The 23,924-nt window shown below is 36.6% G+C and overlaps 1 protein-coding gene and 1 non-coding gene across 2 annotated transcripts in view; one reads left to right on the top strand and one right to left on the bottom strand.

Moving 5' to 3' along the window:
• Window positions 1-4,779: 4,779 nt before the first annotated feature.
• LOC134654994 (U6 spliceosomal RNA) lies at window positions 4,780-4,883 on the bottom strand. Its single transcript, XR_010097401.1, has one exon. It is a non-coding gene; the product is annotated as a U6 spliceosomal RNA (small nuclear RNA).
• An 8,133-nt stretch (window positions 4,884-13,016) lies between these two features.
• Window positions 13,017-23,924, top strand: part of LOC134651871 (uridine phosphorylase 1) — a 28,192-nt gene continuing 17,284 nt past the window's right edge. The window contains exons 1-2 of the mRNA XM_063506996.1: window positions 13,017-13,139; window positions 18,496-18,683. Coding sequence (XP_063363066.1) covers window positions 18,505-18,683 — 179 coding nt within the window. The 5' untranslated portion in view covers window positions 13,017-13,139; window positions 18,496-18,504. The remainder of the gene's footprint in view (window positions 13,140-18,495; window positions 18,684-23,924) is intronic.

The following is a 23,924-nucleotide window of genomic DNA, read 5'->3' as shown; positions in this document are numbered from 1 at the left end:
AATTAACAACAATGAACAATGACCCTAAGGGAAAACATAAAAAACCTTCTATACAAAAGTCGTTAGGTACTTTTACAATGCATTGTTTTTTAGGAGTTATAAATGAAAAAAGTTTTTCAAATAGAGGCTACGGGGGGATATTGCTTAACCTTTTCGACGCCATGTCAAACAAAAGCTGTCTCTCAGACGCCACGTCACCGAAGTGTCAAAACTGAAATTGAACTTTTTGCATATGCACCTAGGTCTATGTTGCTCTGTGGTTTATGACAGCGTTTTACACAAAAATAAAACGCTAATTAAATAACTTACCATATTCGGAACCTAAAGTAATATATTGAGAGTGGCAACACTGTAGTTAGTCGTATTGTCCTTTTCTAGCATATACGTCCATCTCTCTCCCACACCCTCACCATTTCAGGCAGTTGCGTTTGACAATTTTGACAGTTACAAAGAAACGCAAATTACGTAGTCATTGTCTCAAAATTATACATATTTACACCAGGCAGGATTAAAACTTTAGGTTCCGAATATGGTAAGTTATTTAATTAGCGTTTTATTTTTGTGTAAAACGCTGTCATTAAACAACTGTACCGATATTCGGAACCTAAAGTAATATATTGAGACGTGTTTGTTATCGCCTGGTGGTGGGAAGACGCCAAGCCAATGTGATTATACATGTACTTACATATTATGTATATGTAATATTATTATATTAGGAGTGTTTAATTAATTATGTAGTACACCCTTTATTTTAACCACTTTTAACACCTGTGAGGAGAGAGGTATTTAGTCAAGCATACTATTTTATATACCATTATATTATGATACTAACTTTACATTTTATATACGTATTTAATTTAGGTACTTATAAATTTTCAACGAAAATAAGTGAGTCACCACAAGGGTGCTATAGTACTTAATTATATGTATGTGAAACTATGTAAAAGAAGATAAGTCAGTCTACTCTTCAGGGAGCATACAACATCTGTGATATGGAGTGATGTAATTCAAATATGAAAAGATAAAAATCATAAAGTACTCGAGTAGTTTTTATTTATAACTCCCAATTATTGACAAATTTGATAATAATTATCTAGTAAGGTAAGCAGTTGCAGGATATAACAAGGACAAGACCTTTCTTATTTCCAGAATCCCTCAGGATTAAGTAGACGAATATTTTAAATATTCGTTATATCACTATCACTACCCACAAAGTTAATATTGGGTAGGTACTTAATAAAATGTCATAGGGAATACTTTTAATGATTTTACTGAATTCTTTTAATGACTGTGAGCCAGTGTGAGCTATATACTTGGTTGTAGCTATAAAATGCATTTAATCGTTTGTACGCTTTACTAACGCGAACGCGAGCTAATGGACCTAAACAAACCTTACTTAAAATTGTGAAGGTTACTTTGAGAGCTTAAGCCATATCATAATACTCATGTGGGCACTAGTTACGACGCTTTTTGGTGCTCTTGGCGTTCAAATGGTTAATGTAGAATTGCCACAGAGCTTTATCAATGATATTTGTATAGGTGCAGCTCATTCTGCTTATATTCATGTTTAGCTATCATCAAGTGACCTTAATTGTACTCATTATTTTGTCTATATATGCAGTATGAGTAGTTTACCTTATCTGGTGCCTACTAGTAGACATAAACTTGATTGTTTCTGAACGCTAAAGTGGCTTAATTTATGTAAACCATTCATAGACATAGCTTAATTCTGAATATTCAGTCTTCTCTTTGGAAAGATCTGGAGATTAAGAATAAGGTACTTAATTCGAAACCTTAGCTCATCGCATATGTGTTTTTAACCAAAATGAAAATTTGTGTTTATTTTGTGATTTTACATTATTTGCAATAACTGTGCGGAACCATGGGGTCCCCGACTTTTTGCCGGGCACCCGTGGGCCCAAAGCCAACAGCGCAGATGCCGTTTAAGAGGAACCTATTTTATCCAATGCTAGGGTCAACACTTTGTCGAATCTATTTGATATTTATGTATATTTATCCTCCTTATGACCTAAGGGTAGGTAATTGTAACTTTTTGATATCAAATATACGCAGAATTGTCAATTATTTTGTATTCTGAAATGCATATAATATTACTGGATTTGGGCCAGTGTGCTTTTGTATACTATATCTCTGGCCTACTATATAGGCTAGTCTATTAACATCCCGCCTCCTGGAAGGCAGTATACAGACTTCTTAGATATATTCACGGTAGTGCTAAGAGTGTGGACCTGGTTTTCCGACACTGACTGCATGAGATTATTTTTCAGGTCTCGAGCAAGAAGGGTGCCTAGATAGGTTGAGGTCCTCAACTTGTGGATTTGGTAGGAGCAAGACACAGACCGGGTGTAAATTAGTTAATCCACCATGTTTCAAGAGATTCATGTGCATTGATGCCTTCAGGTTACACTGTAGAGACAGACTAACACTTTGGCAGAGTTTTGCTAACATATAATAAATGATTGCATTTGTTTGGGTGTACAATTACATGTTCCACACCAAAAACATAATTATTTATATATTTCAATCTATTTTTGAAAGGTTTGCGTTTCAAAATAGCTTCACAAGGCGTGTTCCTGTTCCCCTATTTTATTGTGCAAAGCGAACAGTATCACAATGCTATAATTTTGTATAAATTGAGAACTAGAGGGTCATGCCCTAGACGTGACCGCCCAGAAACTGTGCTAGAACCGTTCGTGCTAACCATTCAGTCACTATTTTTAAAAACCTTTTGTAGTGGGTACATTCCACGGTCTTAAATTTATTAAACGTGTAGTATCAAACTATGACTAGTCATGATAAGTGAAATAAGTGATAACAGTATCTGGTCCGTGCATAGAAGCACTTGCCCTTGAGGTTAGGGCATGGGTAGTTTATTATAAACTTAATCCGTGCATAGGAGCACTTACGATACAGGTGGTTTAAAACTTCCAGGGTCACAATACAGACACAAGGGTGTAAAATACATAATTCATAAACGCCCGTTAGGCCAGTTTTGTATATTTTATTTCAAACATGCTTGTGCAGCACCGCCAGCACATGATAATTTTCCTAATATACCATGGCAGTCAGGGATATAATAATTATGTAAAAAGGTAGGTAACCTTGGTCATGTCGTGTACATAGGTAGGTACTCGTAAACATGTTAACTGAAAGACAAGTGCTCTCCAGCCAAATATAATTTATGCAACTGTGAGCTGCTCTTACATTGGGATCATATGTATTTATTTCTAGTCTGCCATATTGTAGCAGGCCTAGACTTCAAAGGTTTTTAGATATTTATAGGGCCGTTAAACGGACCCTTTGTACACCTTGAGCAGGCTGTTTGTTTCACACCATGGGTAATATATATTGTAAACATAGCTTATTTCAGAATGGAATCGTAAGCTCTGTCGTGTCGTGAGCTTACCGAGCCTGATTTAATTAGAGTCCACAGATTATATGGACCTTGGAGAATTGACCACTCCTTATTCTAATTATCAATATTCTGCCTGGGCTTATAGTCGAAATTAGGTGACTAAATCTCTTAGTATTATCTATGCCACCCAAGTTATGAGGCTTAGCGTCTCCAGACCACAATTATATATTAGGGTGCAAAGATTTTTTCATCTTTAAAATAAAAATGAGTCGAGATAGGCCTGGAATCTTAGGTTTTTATTTTTCCTATTATAATTTTAGAAATGTTATGTAAATGGAAAGCAGTTTTCACTTTTACCACAGTTAATTACCCCAATTTTGGGTTTAGCCAATAGGGTGTTCGGGACCCTTGAAATAGATTGGTAAACAAAAATGAAAACTCTAATAACGAAGCCTTGCCTATTTCGACTGATCTTTTACCCAAAACATTATTTTAAACCATTTTTACTTTCTCTAAAAAGAGATATTTACAACTTAATCTTTGTAATATTTTTGTGATTGTGGTCTACTCGCACGCCTGTGTTATGACCATATCATTTATATTTCTGTGAATATGTCTGACATGCCTTGCGCAGGCTTACATAGGTTATAATATCATCATCAATAACTTGACGTCAGTTTGTGAACGAATCAAAGATTCTTTTGGCACACCTTACGCAGGTGGAAACATGGCAGCCTTGCGCAGGCTTAGATAGGTACATAATATATTGGTTTCATCACAAATAACTTGACGTTAGTTTGTGAACGAATAAAAGATTCTCTTAGGCGCACCTTAGCAGGTGGAACCATAACAGACGTAAGTTTAAGAATAAGTATCATTCAAATCAAATACCCTGAGTTTATGGGTAATATTCCCTAAGTTGCGGGTTCCTTGCTCGACAAGGTGAAAGGCTTTACGCCGGCTTTAACAGGCACTTTTAGAAAGTGTCATTCACGGTGACGCGCAGATTTGCCAAAACTAAACTTTAACTCTACAGTTAACTAATATAATTTGACAATATGAACCAAATCATTCGTCTTCGTCAATGAATCAATCTAAAGATTCCCGTATCGTTAATGCCCTTCCATGTCACAGGCTTCCGATTTTATTTGAAACGTTTAATTTAAGTGTACTATTTATGTAGGTAGGTAAGTAGGCTTAAGAATTGACCCTCTTGTATGTAGTTACGTATAGAATTAATAATCAAGTTATTCAAATTCAAAATAACACAAGCACATATAGCACCTACATGCAAGAGTTCTTTTCCTTAACCTTTTAGGCTGTAAGTACCTGCTAAGTTATATATTTAAGTAGGTACCTACCTACATAAATCAAAGATCTAGTTGGAGAGATAAGTTGGTAGATACAGAGTGAAATACTTCACGAATTCGCATGTCATTCTTGCGCAGAGCCATGCTAATCTCTCTCTATGTCTAGTCAGATTTAAGTTTATGTACTGCCGAAGTACTCACTTTCCACAAAAATAAATGCAATGTTTGCGATGTAGGTTTGTTCGTTACCTTGTGTCCCTTAGAGCGGAAATAGAAGCCCCGCGAAGCGGAGCTTCGTCGACTCCTATTCGGGTACACGTTATTTATCAGCAAGTTTATTACCAAAAAATTAATTTTGCTATATTATATTAACCCGGAACGGGATAAAAAGATAAATTGCTGATAGATACTTGGACAGATAAAAAACCTACACGTCTATAAGCTTCTACCTTAATACGTAGGTTCTACGTAACACGTATTAACTATCCGATCCATTCGTATTCGAAAACACAAATCACTTGAAGGGTATACCTCCACACATCACCATTTAAGTATTATATAATTTCAACCGTTATTATACACACACAAAGATTTAAACTAACAAGACTCGGAAGAGACTTAATAAAATTAAATTATAATGGTGACACGTGCACGCTTTACCAGCTCGATGTGTTTTCTACCATGTGTTTTAGTATTTTCATTGGCATAGCCACGGTGCGCGCAGGCAGCCTTTGAAAACACTTGCACATCACTATTCCGGATCATTTTTATTTGCTAGATAGTTTAACGGACAACTAAATTTAAATATTTATTTCGAACGGCAAAAGCCGTTAGAAACTGTTTTTCAATATAGTTAGCTAAACTGGGGTACAAATTCAAAAACTCACCAGCAGTTTAGCTTCACGACCTTCCAGATGGAAAAACAGCAAGCCAATGACTACGTAATTTGCGTTTCTTTGTAACTGTCAAAATTGTCAAACGCAACTGCCTGAAATGGTGGGGGTGTGGGAGAGAGATGGACGTATATGCTAGAAAAGGACAATACGACTAACTACAGTGTTGCCACTCTCAATATATTACTTTAGGTTCCGAATATCGGTACAGTTGTTTAATGACCGATTAATACGTCTTTGGCGTTGGACCTGCGGTGCGTAGGTATATATCGGTCATTGGCGTCCAAAAGGTTAAAAATACGAAACATAATGTAGGTAATAAGGTATATTGTTTTTACACCAAAGAAATATTTTTCTATTCTATTTTCTAGTTGTGTACCTATAACATTTTTATTATTTTAAAGCATTGCTTCTTCATTTCTCACAGGCGTTGTGTACTAAAGGAAAACGAATGGGTAAGCGCATATTTTTTAGAATGAAAACTAGGTTTGCCCTTGAACCGACGAAGTTTCATACTTAGGAAACCGGTCAAGTGTGTGTCGGACCACCATAACCATTTGCACCTGTGTGTAAAGTTAAATTGAGGTTATAACTTAGTACCTATGTAGTTAGCGTTAATTAATTAACTACTAAATTGTTTTTGTTCTATTCATGAAGTGTAAACCTGCTGTGCCTTCTACCTGTGTGAGGGGTCAACAGGGCAGGTTCAATTTTAAGTTTTGAAGTTATAAATAATAGTTTTCATACGCACAAAGCTAAAATGCAATAAACGAGCCACTTGACGATGTAAATATGAAGGTTAATACTTTTAATTAATTTTGATGCCCCATTGACGTTGTGACAAGACATTAAAAGTTACGAGTTTCAAATCTCTGACCGTACATGATCCCATTCGTAAAGTTTTGCGATGTTGCTAAGCTCATAATCTTTGTAATTTTTGTGAAGGCCACATAATGGGTGTGTTTATTACTTGTAGTACGTGCCTTGATTCAATAAAGATAAAAACACTGTAAGCACTGTTTCCAAGCGTTTAGGTTAGATTTAAATGCAATTACAGGTTTCGCGCACTGCATATACTTTATCCCATAGTAAAAACTGTAAAAAGTACCTACCTACAAATATCGATTCCTATTAAAATTTATTTAAGAACCATTAGCTCATACTGTATTCAAAAGTAAAGTTTCAGAAGCCCTGAGCTAAGCCTCGCAAGCGTTGAAAACTTTTGTATTAACACAACTGGCTAATATAAACTTTATCTAGTAGCAATAAGGTTTACGATCGGTCAGTTCAGTTCACAGTTAAGAGGCTGGGCGGCGCGCAGCCCTCCGCGCATTCTCCTAGGGCGGAAAACCTTGCCAGCCTCATTCAGTCGCTGACAGCGCCCGTGCACGCCGCGATACCCGCGTACCACTCCATCGATCCATGCTCATACCGAAAACATTCTATTAAAGTGTAGTGTAGTGTCACAGCCACAATGTCTTTCGACCACGACGAACTGCGGGACGAGTAAGTATACCTACATGTAATTTGTAGAATGCGAGGAAAAGAACCATCACTGAGCATTGTATCCTCATCAGCGCGCGTAATGACTTTAACCTGCTTTAAGTTCTGTCACTATGCGCAGTAAAGCGTCCTATCTGAACGTTTCAGTACATTTCTATAGGACGGTAATGATAGCGCCCTACTTGTACCTAATTACACGTTGCGTTGTTGCTTCGGTAAACAGGTGACATGACCCATTTCGCATGAGGACGAGGGAAAGTTGTTCTCCCCAACAATGCGCTTAATTTCCTGACTGACTGCTTTGTTATGTACATGATATAGACGTACATTCGACATTTCTTTTTAAATATGCATGTGACAAAGTCGTACCTAGTACCTACAGTAATTCTTCTAATCACTATACAGTTAGACCTATTGTCATCCATAACGAAATTAAATTTTGTAACTTTACGAAACCTACCTAGCATTAAATTCAAACCCACGGCCTTTTGTAAAGGGATCAGTTATCCGGAAAATTGCGAGTTAATATAATAACCCCTTAACTTTATACTTCTTACGTGCTGTTTATATAACAGGGTATCCCTTTTATCTTCAATAGGGTCAAGGCGGGAACAGTGGCTCAACGCAAACAGTGGCTCAGTCACCCGAATATCGCTAAACAAAACACTGTAGCATCCTTACGTGTTAGAATAACCATTCCTCATCCAATCGAATTTGTTCGATTACTGAATGTTTCCGCTGCATTAGCAGGGAAGCAAAAAGCCTCCCTCATGTTGGAATTAGGTTGAGTGAGCCACTGTACCCAGCCATTTTTTTCCGAGCCACTGTTCCCTCTTTGACCCTACACTATATAACAGTAGTCGCTATTGGTACACTATAGAACAATAGTCACTATTGGTGAATCATACTTATTACTAACAGTCATTTTCAAACGGACAATAGTTCCTAGGACAAAGTATAACACAATTAACAATTATTTAATTACACAAACGGGTCTACCGCGATATAATTTCATTGTTTTTACCTTTAATTCCGACGTTTCAGCTGAGTTGCACCAGCTGTGGTCACGGAAAGACCTTCCGAAGTCTTTCCGTGACCACAGCTGGTGCAACTCAGCTGAAACGTCGGAATTAAAGGTAAAAACAATGAAATTATATCGCGGTAGACCCGTTGTACAAAACGCGAGAGTTTAAAGTGTTATACAATTACTGGAGTTACGTATTTACCGACCCACGCATAGTTAAGCTAAGTTAAAACCTGCACGCTAAGCGTCAATTATAAAATACCTCTCGTGTTTGTTCGTGGTTAGTAAGAAGGTAGGTAGGTAGACTTACATACCAAATTTGTAATTTCAATCATTCACTAAGAAAAAATATTTTCTACATTTTAGCAAGTAATTCGACTGTAAAGCATTTTAGTCTAACTGTTCCTGATATTTTTCTCAATTCTACTTGTATAACATGCGGCGGTAGCACGGTCGCATTTTTATCGCTTGTCACCATGCCTGTCACGTTCTAACAAGTGAGTGCGAAAATGACGGACATAGTGACAGGCGATAAAAATTGAACCATGCTGCGCCCGCTGGCAGCGGCTAAATTACTTTTTTGTCCATCACATTTGGGGCCATTCAACTTGTGTGAACAGTTAGTACCGTCGTGGCCATCATTGTTGAGTCTCATATGTCATCGTCATGCTGTCAGTGACCTGGCGAGTCTAGGTCCATGATGACACTAAAAGAACAGCAACATCTTAACCTACCATAGGTGGAGCTGGTTTTTAACAAGCTTTTATTTAACTTGCAATTAGTTGCAATGTATGTAGACTATGTAGGTACCTATAAAGTGTCATTCTATGGAACTTGCTAACTATGTAAACAAACCGCCATATTGAACCCGTCAAAAAATATGAATTTACTAGTGACTTTTGTTTACATAGTTAGCAAGTTCCATAGAATGACACTTTACCTACGAATGGCCAGTTAATGTTAAATGGCGTCGTCGGACCAAGCATATCCATATATGCTTATGGCGACAGACGACAACTGACGTCATATTTTCACAGTTAATGTTTGTGGTGACACTGCCACACTGTGTGATTACAAAGTCTGCGCAGAGTTACCTTGGTCCGACTCCGCTTACTCATCGATTTCATCAATCATCATCTACAGTCACTACCCAGACGTTTTTGTGAGTTCTGATGAGGAAACCCCGCGAAACGAATGTCATTGCCGAATTGGCGTCTAACACGCGTCTAATAATAAAATATGCCAACCGTAGCCTAGGGAGCATTCAAGTATTACGTAACGCAATTTTTGGACATTTACCCCCCCTCCCCCTGGTAAAACGTTACGTAACCACCAAGTGACTATTTTTTTACCTAAAGGCCACAATTATGTGGCGTAAAGTACCGGAAAGTCGCTAAAATACCTGTTACGTAACGCGTAGTTCATGGATGTTGCTATATTAAGGGTGTCACATGCGCGTTTCTGACTTATGAAGCAATTGTTTCTACTATACAACTTAAAATAAATAATTAATTTGAGCTATAGTTTTGTTTCATCCTCTTGACGGCGGCGAGCTGTGAATCTGAATCGTCAATTTCATTATAGTTGACTAAACCGTTTCGAAATGAATATTATAGTTGAGTTGGGAGCCCATACATTAAAAGTACCCAATTGCAGTTTGGTACTTATACGAAATCTTAATTCAAGGATTACAGTCGACGAGTAGAAAAATATGTTTGTTTAGTTCTGCCGTGTTCGCGTTTGTCACCACTAGGTACCGGCAATTGCCGTGCTCACTTTAATTTCGATAAGTGCAGACCAATTTGTTTCATGAATGGATAATGTCAAATAATGTGCCGCTTGAAAATGTACGATCATTTTCATATACACGTACTGTAACAGTGATTACGTAATATAGGTACATATCTCGTTAGGTTATGTTTATCTGTCATACAAAAACTAAAGAATAGTCTAAATAAAACATGATTCGTGTTTTTGAGCATATAAATTAATACCACACTTTTTTCCTTATTGGAGCATGTGAAACATCTATTGCATCAAGAAATAATCTTTAAAATTGGTTATACTCGTATAGTGACATTAATTTATTTACAAACAAGATATATACAGTGGTATTACAAAAAGAAATTAATAACTATAGCGAAGCGTCTGGTTGACGTAACTGGTGACCGAAGAGCTGGCGGCTACATCGCACAACGTATCAGCATTGCTATACAGCGAGGAAATGTCGCCAGCATCCTTGGTACAATGCCTCAAGGGCCTATTTTAGATTTAAGCTAGTTATATAGTAAAATTCCTACTAATGCCATATTTTTAAATCTTTTTGAGCTGATTTCGCTACCCGAAGGTTGTCTGGAAGAAGTCCTGTTTTGTACCGTTTATATCATTTTCTGTCGCTTCCACTGACTTAATATTATATATCAATGGTCGCTTCGGCATATTTGTATTGTATATCACTCTGACATTGTGTAACAAAAAAAATAAAAACAACCATTTAAAAAAATCCGATGAAAAAAAACTCAAACAAAAGAGAGGCACATCATTGCTGCTATTCACGCATGACATTGCTTGTTTCCAATTCACAAAAACCTTCCTGTTCCAAACAACGTGTCTTTAATTCAGCGTAAACATCGTTATTGTACCCTGAATGAAACTATCCTGACTAGTGTTGTGCCGGGGAATTTCTCGTTCCCGGTAATTTCCTGGCATCTAAGGCGGTCTTCACATTGGATGTGAATTCGCACGGCGCTCCGGTTGCGAGTGAGACATCGCTTTATACACACATAGCAGTGTCACGCTCATACACCAGTTGACTTGCGAATTCAACTACCACATAACCTACCTATACCAGGGAACAATAAGTTAATGTGAGTTAAAACCATACAAGGTAACGTTTCTTGGAAACAAGGTACCTATTTCCGTTCGATAAAACTACCGATAACGGTGCCAAGTCTGGCGATTAACAAGTAGGTAGGTAATTTAACCATAGGGGCTACACATCTCCCTATAAAATATTCCCGGGAACGTTACATCATTGTTCCCACCAGGCCCATTCATCACGTGGACACAAGTGAAATATCAATAATCTGTTGAGCGTACTGTTGGGAAAGTAAAGTAGCTCATACATCATCGACCACCGGCCGACAATGGCCGCGTGATTAATGGGAGTTAACTGGATGCAACCGCGGGGAAGTAACGAGTATACCCGTACAGTCGGCTATATAAAAAAAACTTCTTTGAACTGCCAGCAAAGAAATCACGCATAGATTTTTATTTTTATTATTATTGACTTGTAAATATCGTCAAAACAACATCAATAGTAGTGCCAGTATTAGTATTTTCCCAATTACGTAGATGGTAAAAAATCGTGCTTTCGAGTTTGAAAGCTGAATATTTTACACAAATATTTTCATATACATAATACCTAAGATATGTACGTAGCCATAGCGATTTTTCTTAGAATTTACATTCTACAATCACTAACCAATATCTAACTCTTTGTGATATAAACAAACACAATATCAAATAATCTTAGTCATCGTCATCAACACAGGATTCTAAAAAAGCGGCCAAGTGCGAGTCGGACTCGCCCATGAAGGGTTCCGTATTTAGGCGATTTATGACGTATTAAAAAAAACTACTTACTAGATCTCGTTCAAACCAATTTTCGGTGGAAGTTTACACGGTAATGTACATCATATATTTTTTTTAGTTTTATCATTCTGTTATTTTAGTAGTTACAGGGGGGGGGGGGGGACACACATTTTACCACTTTGGAAGTGTCTCTCGCGCAAACTATTCAGTTTAGAAAAAAATGATATTAGAAACCTCAATATCATTTTTGAAGACCTATCCATAGATACCCCACACGTATAGGTTTGATGAAAAAAAAAATTTGAGTTTCAGTTCTAAGTATAGGGAACCCCAAAAAATTATTGTTTTTTTTCTATTTTTGTGTGAAAATCTTAATGCGATTCACAGAATACATCTACTTACCAAGTTTCAACAGTATAGTTCTTATAGTTTCGGAGAAAAGTGACTGTGACATACACGGACAGACGGACAGACAGACAGACAGACATGACGAATCTATAAGGGTTCCGTTTTTTTCCATTTGGCTACGGAACCCTAAAAAGGAATTCAAATTAGTGCGGAGTTTAGTTACTTAGTTCATTTGTTTTTTATTACACCTTCACGGTTGAAGTAATCATAATCATCCTGAAAAGAAGTTTCCGGGGGAAGCGCAAAACAGATTTAAGTAAGAGAAGGACAAGGCTAAAAAATAAAATAATTCGGTGTTTGTTGCTGACCCTACATGCAATGTGTGCGGCTAAACTAGGTATACGTTGATTTTCACGTCACACTATCGACGCAGGTGTGTTATCTCTGTGTTAGTCGCGATTTCGCGAACACCAAGCGGTTCTCAAAACTTGTAGCGAAACAAACAATAACAAAACAGCAATATCACTTTTGTTTCTAACTACTTATATGATAGGTCTATAGGGTGTTAATTCCTCGTTCATTGTTACTAATGTCCTTTCAGTTGCGTACCGCATTCGCATATCTAAAGTGTCTAAACCCGTGTCTAACAAATAAATAATAGGACTAACGACAAACCGCTCGTATCTGGTACTGACTATACCACTTGGTTGCGATTTGCGACTAAATTATATATTGATTGTCGCAAGTGTGCGGTCAGTCCGAGACCGTGTTTGCTGCTTCTCAAAAGTGTATCTAAAAACCCGAATATAGCAAATATTAATAGAACAACCCCGTATTTCGCCGCTTCTCTAACGTGTATTTAGAAACCCGGACATATAAACTAATAAAACAACCGCCCGTATCCGCCGACTGTACCACTAGGGTGCGACTATTATTGCGATTAAAACTATGTGTTGATCGTCGCAAGTCTGCGGTCTGTCGTCATTCGCGGACCTCACTATTCGCCTCTCGAAACTTGACATAGCACAACGTGTTCGTGATTGTGTTTATGAATTCTTAATGTTGTGTTCTGTGAAACTACTGAATTAAAGGTATGAATTTAAATTTTTTTTTGTAAGTACTTAAATGTTTACACAACAACTATGCATATGTAAACATAAATATACAATAGTTCTATAGTTGTGCAATTATTTTACGAATAAAATACAATAGGTACAAATTTTTCACTCAGTTACAAGGAAATATACTTAGAGTGTTAACTTGTTAATTTAATTTATTTCTTTAAAGGACAACAATATAAATGCCATACGAAAATACCTAGTTTTGTTTGTTGCATAATATCTTTTGTATATTTTCAACATAAAAAGCATTAAGTCCGCCTTTTGTATTATAAGGTTTTTCTTTTGTGTAATAAAGATTAAATAAATAAATAAATAAAAATTGCCTGATACCTAGGGAGGCCTAATTCACCTGGACAGTCTTAAGAATGCTTCATAAATATACAAATGGAAAAAATAGTATTTCATCATATTTTAACTATTACTTCTATACATGGTAAGAAAACATTAATTTATTTCTGTCACGCACTACAAATACCATTAACCAGTTATGGTACCAGTTCCCGACCTTGAGATCTATTTGGCAACACAGCTGAGCTTATCAGTATCAATCAACAATCGTGTCAGTGTTAAATTGCCAACAACATTCGTAGTTTAAAAAATAACAATGATAACCCGCGACCCTACCAAGACGCCACTAGACTAGAATGACATGATGCTAATTGAATATTTCATTGACATTTACGCGTCCTTGAGCGTACATTCATGGCTAGCTGTGCAGCTAGGGTTGCCAGATCGAAAGGCGTTATTATTGGGAAAAAATAATTTTTTTTCGGGATTTTGAGACTTGTCGGGAAAAAACATTAAAATTAAAGTAATTGTATTAAAAACAACGATATTTTACATTATTGGCACTACGTCAGCTGCTCTGCCCATGACGCGCTCGACAGGGGTCGCTCGCTCGCTCGACGACAGTTCGGAACTTGAAATTATTGTTTTATAACGTGCAGCTGTTTTTCGGGACAATTTCCACTTTGTCGGCAATCGGGAACACATGCTAAAAATCGGGAGAATCCCGCCAAATCCCGACCGTCTGGCAACTCTACGCGCAGCAGCTGGCTTTGCTCCGTTACGCCAAAACAGCGAATATGTAATAACTAGCTGTTGCCCGCGACTTCGTACGCGTGGATTTGTATATTGGTGGTTATAAATTCTACATTAGCTTAGAACATTATGCAGCAAAAGATAGCAGTAGGGACGGTTAATCATTTGTTAATTATTATACAACGCATGAGATTTGTCTTTCACAACCTGGCTACGAAGTTTCAAGCCCCTAACTGAATAAAATTGTTCGCGATATAATCTCTCTCAACCCCCAGAAGATTTTCAAGTCCACTATTTAATAAAACCTACTACCTAACTACCTATTTACAAAGTTTGAAGTTCCTAGCTTTAAATAAAATTTGAACCCTCTACCAACTCTCAACCCCTGTTTAAACTTTTAGGGGATGAATGAACGCTGAAATCACTTTTCTTGTATTGTAATAATATGCCTTTATACAACGATTCAAGTCCCGTACTCAAATAAATATTTGGGTTCCATACAAATTTTTGACCCCCTTCACCACCTTGGGGGATGAATTATCAAAGATTCTGAAATTAGTTTTCTTTTCTCTTAATAAAATACCTTTTTAAGAAGCTAGCTTTAAATAAAATTATAACCTATACAATCTTTCAACCCCTTTTTAACCCTGTTATAGGATAAAAATTTTAAAAACGCGAAATTAGTTTTCTTGTGTTCTAATAATATGGCTTTATACAAAGATTTAAGTCCCGCACTCTCAAAAATATTTGAACTCCATGCAAACTTTCAACCCCTTCTTCACCTCCTCGGGGGATGAATTTTTAAAAACGCTGAATATGTTTTTTTCAAGTTCCTAGCTTTAAATAAAATTTGAACCCTATACAAACTTTCAACCCCTTTTGGACCCTTATAGGGGATGAATTTTTAAAAACACTGAAATTACTTTTCTCGTATTCTAATAATATGTCATTATACAAAGATTCAAGTCCCGTACTTACAAAAAATGTTGACCTCCATACAAATTTTCAACCCCTTTTTCACCACCCTTAAATGTTGATTTTTGAAAAACGCTGACATTAGTTTTCTTCTCTTTTAATGAAATAACTTTTTACGAAGTTACAAATTCGTAGCTTAAAATAAAATTTAAACCCTATACAATCTTTCAAACCCCTTTTTAACCCTTTTAAGGGATGAATTTTTGAAAACGCTGAAATTACTTTTCTTGAGATCCAATAATATGGCTTTATTCAAAGATTCAAGTCCCGCACTCTAAAAAATATTTGATCTCCGTACAAACTTTCAACCCCTTTTTCACCACCTCGAGGAATGAAGTTTTAATAACACTGAAATTAGTTTTGTTGTTTTTTAATTTAATACCTTTTTGCGAAGTTTCAAGGTCCTAGCTTAAAATAAAATTTGCACCCGAAGACAAAGTTTCATCCCCTTTTTTACCCCCTTAGGGGTTGAATTTCCTAAAACGTCGCAATTCCTTTTTTTTGCAATTGGCTATTATGCCTTTCTAAAAAGTTTCAAAGCATTTGTAATGGATTCAAAGTTTCAACCCCTTTTTAACCCTGTTAGGGGATGAATTTTTAAAAACGCTGAAATTACTTTTCCTGTCTTATAATAATATACCCATATACAAAGTTTCAAGTCCCACACTTACAAAAATATTTGATCTCCATACAAACTTTCAACCCCTTTTTCACCACCTTGGGGGATGAATTTTCGAAAACGCTGAAATTCATTTTCTTGTTTTTTAATATAATACATTTTCACAAAGTTTCAAATTCCTAGCTTAAACTAAAACTTGAACCCCATACAACCTTTCATCCCCTTTTTAACCCCCTTAGGGGTTGAATTTTTCAAAATCGCTTCTTATCTCTTGTACACTTTACAAATGCAACCTAGTGTGCAAATTTCAACTTTCTAGCTTTTGTAGTTTCGGCTCTGCGTTGATGAATCAGTCAGTCAGTCAGTCAGTCAGTCAGTCAGGACACTTGCATTTATATATATAGATTAAAATACAGTGTTTTGCCGTAACAGGGCGGAGCTGTGCAGTACACCTGAAAGTAGTGGAATATGTTACTAAAACAATAATGGCCTAAGAATAGTAGATATTCCTACGCTAATAATAAGACATTTTAGTTCAGTCAAGGTTTTGAATACCGACGCGGACAAAGTACCAAAAGTATATGCACACTACCCGTGTACCACTTTGTCCGTGTCGATATACAATACCTCGTCTAATTATATGATATTACTAGCTTTTGCCCGCAGCTTCGCACGCGCAGGAGATTTTTTTAAATTTTTTTTTAATGAATTTTGAATAATCCTTTCTTAGTGGACCCCTAGACCTTATAAGGAACCTACTTGCCAAATTTGGACTTTCTAGTCCCAGCGGTTTGGGCTGTGCGTTGATTTAAGTCAGTCAGTCAGGTCTTTCACGTTTATATGTACAGGGTGGAAAGATAAGTCGGGCCCTGGAGGGAAACTACCTTAAATCCTTAAGCTGGCTCATTTTACTTAAAGGAGACATTCCTTTATTTAAAAAAAAAAAAACAAAACTGCATTCAAAGATTTTCTAAAACTCGATTGCCTCGCCCGGGACTCGAACCGACTAAAAATTCCAAAAAATAAAAACTTGCAATTTTATTCTACTAGTCGATACAGTTAATGTTAATGATAACATTTCTCCAAGAAACATTAGGTCTTACACTCGTCTATCGTACAAAATATCCATAAAATCTAATATTTAGTACTCAAGATTTTTTATGACAAGCCAAATTTAAGAAAAAAAGAAAAATACTTTGAATGCAGTTTTGTTTCTTTTTAAAAATAAAGGAATGTCTCCTTTAAGTAAAATGAGCCAGCTTAAGGATTTAAGGTAGTTTCCCTCCAGGGCCCGACTTATCTTTCCATCCTGTATAGATTACCTAATGCAACAACCATGGATGCAATAAATAAATTATAAAATATTAAATTAAACCTAGTTGGACGAAACAACTTTTTTCTAAAGTGGAATTAGTATGGGTTGGATGGGTGCTATAAAATAAACATGTTTTATTACCTACATCTGACCTTTTCTGTGGTATTTATCATGTTATGTGACTTTAAAAAGCTGCTAACTAAATGTCCTAAAATTTAAGATCATTCTCCCAAGAGATACGGCAGCTGCTCGGACCCTCTTACATAGGAGCAACAATAAAAAAATTAAAATGAGTGTCATCATTTGCTCATCAAGATGTTGATTGGCCCATTCAGAAGATACGTGTAAACACGCAACTCGAGTGTTCGTCTAGAGTTGAGACAGCATTCCGCCGCCCCCGGCAATATCCGCGAAATGTGGAATTCCTGCGAGGAAGCCGTCTGATCCGAGGAAGGCGGGGATTGCTGTTTATTTTTAGTTTGTTGGGTTTATAGGTGATAAAGCGTAAACTTCAATACTTGCTAACTTATATCTTGATGTTCAAGTACCTAACCCTTTTGTCAAAGTAACTTTTCACCTCAGCAGCTCGAACAAGGGTACTTTGATTCTTAAAAACAGTGAGCAAAATGCGATTTTGCTCACTTTGTATATCTTAAGAAAACATGAGTGCAGGTATTAAGTGATGAACAAGGATTACATTTTTCAAGTTGTCTAATAGGTATGTTCTCACTGCGCTGAGGTGAAAAATGTTGTGTACTACACGAGATCAAAGTTATTTACATCTCGTGCGCTTTTGAGTCCCTTACTACGCTCAAGATTCTAAATTATAGAATCTTTCGCTTGCACGGGACTCAAAATAAGCACTCGAAGAAATATCAAACTTTGATCACTTGTTGTACAAATAACTATTTTATATGTACCTTGGTAGAAATAACGTAGACTTCTCATTGTACTGTTTTAATCAATGACCGCTAACCAAAGGTTGTCTGAAAGAAATCGCTTTTTCGCGATAAACCCATTATTGTCGACAGTTGACAGTTTTTAGTCGTTTCTACTTTTTATTGCGATTCTGTTTAGGACTTACTGAATTGCTAAAGGCCGTTGCTATACCTATAAGTCGCATAACTCCGTCCCTTAGCAATTCAGTTTAGGTCCTAAGCTAAACAGAATCGCAATAAGACATCATGTTAAGGCCCCTGTCATTTTAATAGTTTGGTCCTATAAGCTACAAACAAGCCCCTGTCTGTTTTAATAAAAACATTCTTTGTGATCGTAAATCGTAATAAACACGGCTATTGCCAAAGATACATATAGTTACCTACTTAGTTAAACCAATTTTTTTGCAATTTTTCATTATTATTTTTTATCCCGGCCAGCATTGAAAGATGCCGTGTAACTGCGAGGTGGAGGTGGAGCTGGCGGGTGCGCGCACGCACCACGCCAGCTGCGAGTTCAGACTCACCGGCGCTAACGGCCATACCAAACACACACCGCATAGAAAAGTCTACGACGAAGAGTGTCTCCTGTCCGACGACGATGACGAAGGAACGAGGAGCAGCATTAGGTTGTTATTTTTATTTTATTTATTATTTATTTTGTTTTTGCTGATATGAGTAATGGCGCTATCGGACATACCAAACACACACCACAATACCACATAGAAAAGTCCACGACGAAGAGTACCTCCCGTCAGACGACGATGATGAAGAAACGAGAAGCAGCATTAGGTTGTTATTTTTATTGATTTATTTATTTCGTTCTAGTTATTTTGTTTATTTTTGTTTTGTTATTGTTGTCGTATGACGCAATGGCGCCAACGGACATACCAAACACACGCCGCATAGAAAAGTCCATGCCGAAGAGTACCGCCCGTCCGACGACGAAAATGAAGGTTGTTATTTTTATTTTATTTTTGATATTGTTAGTTAGTACGAGCTTTATAACTATTTCCGAAATTATAACTTTATTAAACAGAAAACAAAATTAGTTACAGATACACTTAGATCAAGTAAAATAGGCCACTACAACTTTACATAATTCTATAAAATGTAGTCCTTATTATAATTTATTTTTTGTTCTTGTTATTATGTATTCGTATCTGCCCCTAGTTTACATAATTATTGAAGCGTAGATATTCGTAGGGGCGTATTGACTATGACGACCCATTCTACTCAACAGATAATGAGATAATGCTATAACTGACCCGTAAATTTTATTTATCCTTATTCTGTTTACCAAGTACCAATTTACGTCATCGGCTTTTTCCTTATCTGTATTACGTTTCGCCTACGCAACAAGGAAAAAAAATAATTTTGAAGCACTCTTGGACTGAAAGAGAACCGCAGAAAATTTACGTAGCTACTTGGCGGTTTTCTGTTTATTCAGTTGGTAGCAAAAATGCGACATTTACCCGTAATGCGGCACTTGCGGCAGTCGTAACTTTTCATGTTATTAAATATTCGTGATTTACCTAATCCAAGTCACTGGGTAAATGCATTTTATTCATTTCCGTTGCACGAGTAAAAAAGCGGCCAAGTGCGAGTCGGACTCGCCCATGAAGGGTTCCGTATTTAGGCGATTTATGACGTATTAAAAAAAACTACTTACTAGATCTCGTTCAAACCAATTTTCGGTGGAAGTTTACATGGTAATGTACATCGTATATTTTTTTTAGTTTTATCATTCTCTTTATTTTAGAAGTTACAGGGGGGGGGGACCACACATTTTACCACTTTGGAAGTGTCTCTCGCGCAAACTATTCAGTTTAGAAAAAAATGATATTAGAAACCTCAATATCATTTTTGAAGACCTATCCATAGATACTCCACACGTATGGGTTTGATGAAAAAAAATTTTTTGAGTTTCAGTTCGAAGTATGGGGAACCCCAAAAAATTATTGTTTTTTTTTTCTATTTTTGTGTGAAAATCTTAATGCGGTTCACAGAATACATCTACTTACCAAGTTTCAACAGTATAGTTCTTATAGTTTCGGAGAAAAGTGGCTGTGACATACGGACGGACAGACAGACGGACAGACGGACAGACAGACATAACGAATCTATAAGGGTTCCGTTTTTTGCCATTTGGCTACGGAACCCTAAAAATGAAAGAGTTTTGAATTATTAATTCTAAAATAGATTGGTCTATTGGATCTACACATAGACTTAGATCATTGAAATATAATTTATGATGAAACTGATGAAAGCATTTTAGGAAAATATCGGCCGTCATATGAACATGTTTATTGAACAACTTATTTGACTCGCATGTGTATGGAATAAAAACATTACGTAGGTACATATTTCCAAAAACGTTGTGTTTTCGCCTTCGAGTCCCTAGTATGTAACAGATTAGTAATAATAATTCGTACTATATAACTGAATTCACAGATTCTAAGTAACGTACCTATATATCACAGGTAACATTGATAGGTACTGACCTGGCTTTTATAACATTTTCCCATACGGCATACATCTCGCGTCAAAGTGCCGCTGTTTACTCCTTTTACAACGTTTACTTTGACGACAAGATCTCGGCAAATTTCGCTTTTAACGACCTGCTTGAAACTTCCCTGGGCAAAGTTGAGAATCACGGTTTAAGAGCTATTAAGTTACCAGGCATTTTGCCGGTATAGTAGGGCCATTAGGTTGACAAGCTGGCAAGGGCTTTGTCTCGCAACTGTAGTAATTTTCATTAATGTGACATGATGACATTTCAGACTAGGAAGTGGAAAAAAGTGTCCTCCAGTAACTTATAATTTTGTTTGAAAGTAGGGTTTGTCCTAGTTTTTAATAGCCTGCAAAGTAGGTTAATTTTGTCGGACAGCGTCATTTTTTCAGAGGTGTGAAGATCGTCTGTCGCTCGCCCTAATATTTACTTAAGTTCATGTACTTAGATAAAATACGAGATAGGATAATCTGTACGTAATATGTCGAAGCAAATTATAGCAATTATAGCTTAAATACCTTTCAGAATCGAACGCATTGCGATATCTAGTTCATGACGGTACTCATCCGTTTGACCCCAAGATTAAGAACCTAATTGCAGGTTCTGGCGGTCAGTTACCTATAAGTACCTATTTATTAGTTTTAAGTCAGGTCCCCACTGAAAACCAGCGCCACGGATTGCCGCGGCATTATGCTGAGTGGGGGTCCTATTTTAGCGTCCAATGTTTTTTTTATGCCTGTATGTTTTCATTTCAATTATGTAATATGTTGTGGCGTTAAATAAATGTATTTTCTTTCTTTCTTTCTTTCTATCATTGTCTCGAGAATACATTAGCCAGCCTTGGATGCCAAGCAAATCCTATTAATTACATCCATTCATGCTACAGTTGGCAAACAGTAAATGTAGCGTCTGTAGCGAGAGTGCTAAAGGTACAGTATATGCGTACAAAGGCATTTGCATAAAGCTTGGTTCTAATCGCGTCGAACATAATATATCGCCTCAGGTGATAATGATAAGTACCTATGTGCAACCTGGTCCGTGACAACTATTACTTATCTGTACATACAAGGTTACGGCCCGCCTTATGGTAAGCGCACACTGCAGACTATGGACGCTGGCTAAATCTGCAGTGTCACAAGAGTAATGATTTATTAAATCACTCTATATTTATTTTTTATTTTTTTATACTGTTTTTATTAGTATTTAACTCTAACAAAATTTTGGTGGTAACTACTGGGAATAAAAATTCCCAGTAGTTACCACCAAACCGAGTTGGTGGTAACTACTGGGAATAATTTTTCCCAGTAGTTACCAGTGGTAAAAGGTGGGAAAAATTTCCCAGTAGTTACCACTGGTAACAACTTGGTGGTAACTAGTGGGAATAACCCGTGCGTTTTATAAGTAATAGGTATTATACAATTAGTCTTTGTGTTTTGTTGGCGGTCTAAAGGTCAAATGCAGGCGGATCACAGCCAACACAGTGTTTTTTCGGAAGGTCTGGTAAGTAATAGCAGTATATCAACAGTGTGTATGCCTTGTATTAACCCATTCATGGCCACGAACCGCCGAGCGTACACAATACGCCAGGCCACCATACAAATCGTTTTTAGCTAAAACGCATGACTCAGCTTATGGGTCTCGAGCCTGGCGCGAACGGTAAATAAATCGCCGCTTATGAAGCCGGCCAGTTGGACAGCATTATGCAACATTTTTACTAACCACCGATTTTCTGTGCCTATCAAAAAAGAAACTAATTATTGCAGTTTGTAGGAGTGAATATTTTTACTTTCTACAAGCGTTTAATGTCTGACCAAGCTAAGTTGGTAGCAAATTTTATAGCCCAGCCTGTGCAAGTGTTAATTTAAACGTCATAATTTCATATAAGTATGACATTTAAATTACACTTAGGTACTCAGCCTGTGCTATCAAAATCGCTGCCAACTTAGCTTAGTCTGATTCTATTTAACTTGCCGTGTTTTTTGTTGTTGTTTTTTGGGGCAAATCTTGGAAGTTAAATTAGAACAGTTTCCCGATTTAGATGAAATTCAACAAAGGTGAGTTCAGGGTTCCAGAATTCGTAGCCAGGTCATTCGGATGAAGCAGGTTCGGGGTCCAGTTCATAGCACAGTCGGTCAGGTTAGGCGGGTTCAAATTCCGGTAATCCATAGCCATGGTTACAAAATACGAAATCACTAAACAGCACAGGAGGAGTATAAAGTCGCCAACGAATAAATCGTGACTAAATAATATTTTCCATGTTACTCCAAAATACATCTCTAATAGGGGGGATGGGATGAATCACATCTTGAACTCTTGTGACAAATACCACATGAAAGATAATACCGCCGCCGCCGTTCGGATGCATTCCTTGTTTATTGTCCAAGTGTGTCCGATAAGCTTACACCTGGTCGGTCATTATCTTTGTTTTGGTAAACGCCATTATATTAGTAACAATAGAGAACTTAAAATGTATTATAGTACTTACTTTCTAATCTGCCGTAGAAACCACGATGTTTGAAAAAACTTGTAAATATTTGTCACAAACTATTTGTTATACAATACATATTAGGTGACTGTTTCAACCAGGGATCGGAACCGGTTTTTTGCCAAAACTTAGAAATAACCATATTTTTTTAATTATTTTATACTCGAAATGTAGGACTCAGTTGTGTTTTTAGGTTTCGACTTCGTATTATTAGATTGCCCAATTAGAAATGAAGTAATTAGCAAAGAACGAAAAAATACCGTTTTCGTTCCCATACAAAAAATACCGGTATCCGATCCCTGGTTTCAACCGCCTTGTTCTATATTGAAACGAAAAAAATTAACTTTAACATCATTGTTAGTAGGTAATTGCCTAAGATACAATACAACGATCACCAAATATTATGACATAAAAGTACAGTGGGAAAAAATCCTCGTTGCCTTACCCCTCATACAAAACAAAATATTATTATACTACGGCTTGGTTCCTACAAATTGTTGCTTACATCATCCAAACAGTAATCAGTTGTAAAATGGTACAATATCAAACAGCTTCAACATGAAATAAGTTTTAAAACCAGCCAATAAAGTTTATTTTAGCCTGCTACGGAAACATTAGCAGTTTTTACAAGTAGCGCCAGGCCACGGTGACCCATACCTTGAGCCCTGTCAATAACTTCTGAAATATATATATTTTTTGTATTTTTTCAATATAGATTTTTCTGTTTGCTTGCATCGCATTATGTATCTAGAATTTCAGTATATTTACTATATTGCACTGATAGTAAACCAAACTTGAATATTCGAGACCCTGTTTTCATTAAAAAAAAACGTGTTTATAATTTTTATCCTAATATGCCTTATAGAAATGATT

The sequence above is a fragment of the Cydia amplana genome, chromosome 1 (genome assembly GCF_948474715.1).
Source record: "Cydia amplana chromosome 1, ilCydAmpl1.1, whole genome shotgun sequence".
Lineage (NCBI taxonomy): Eukaryota > Metazoa > Arthropoda > Insecta > Lepidoptera > Tortricidae > Cydia > Cydia amplana.
Note: the sequence above shows the minus strand (reverse complement) of the source record. Positions and strands in the feature narration are given on the sequence as shown.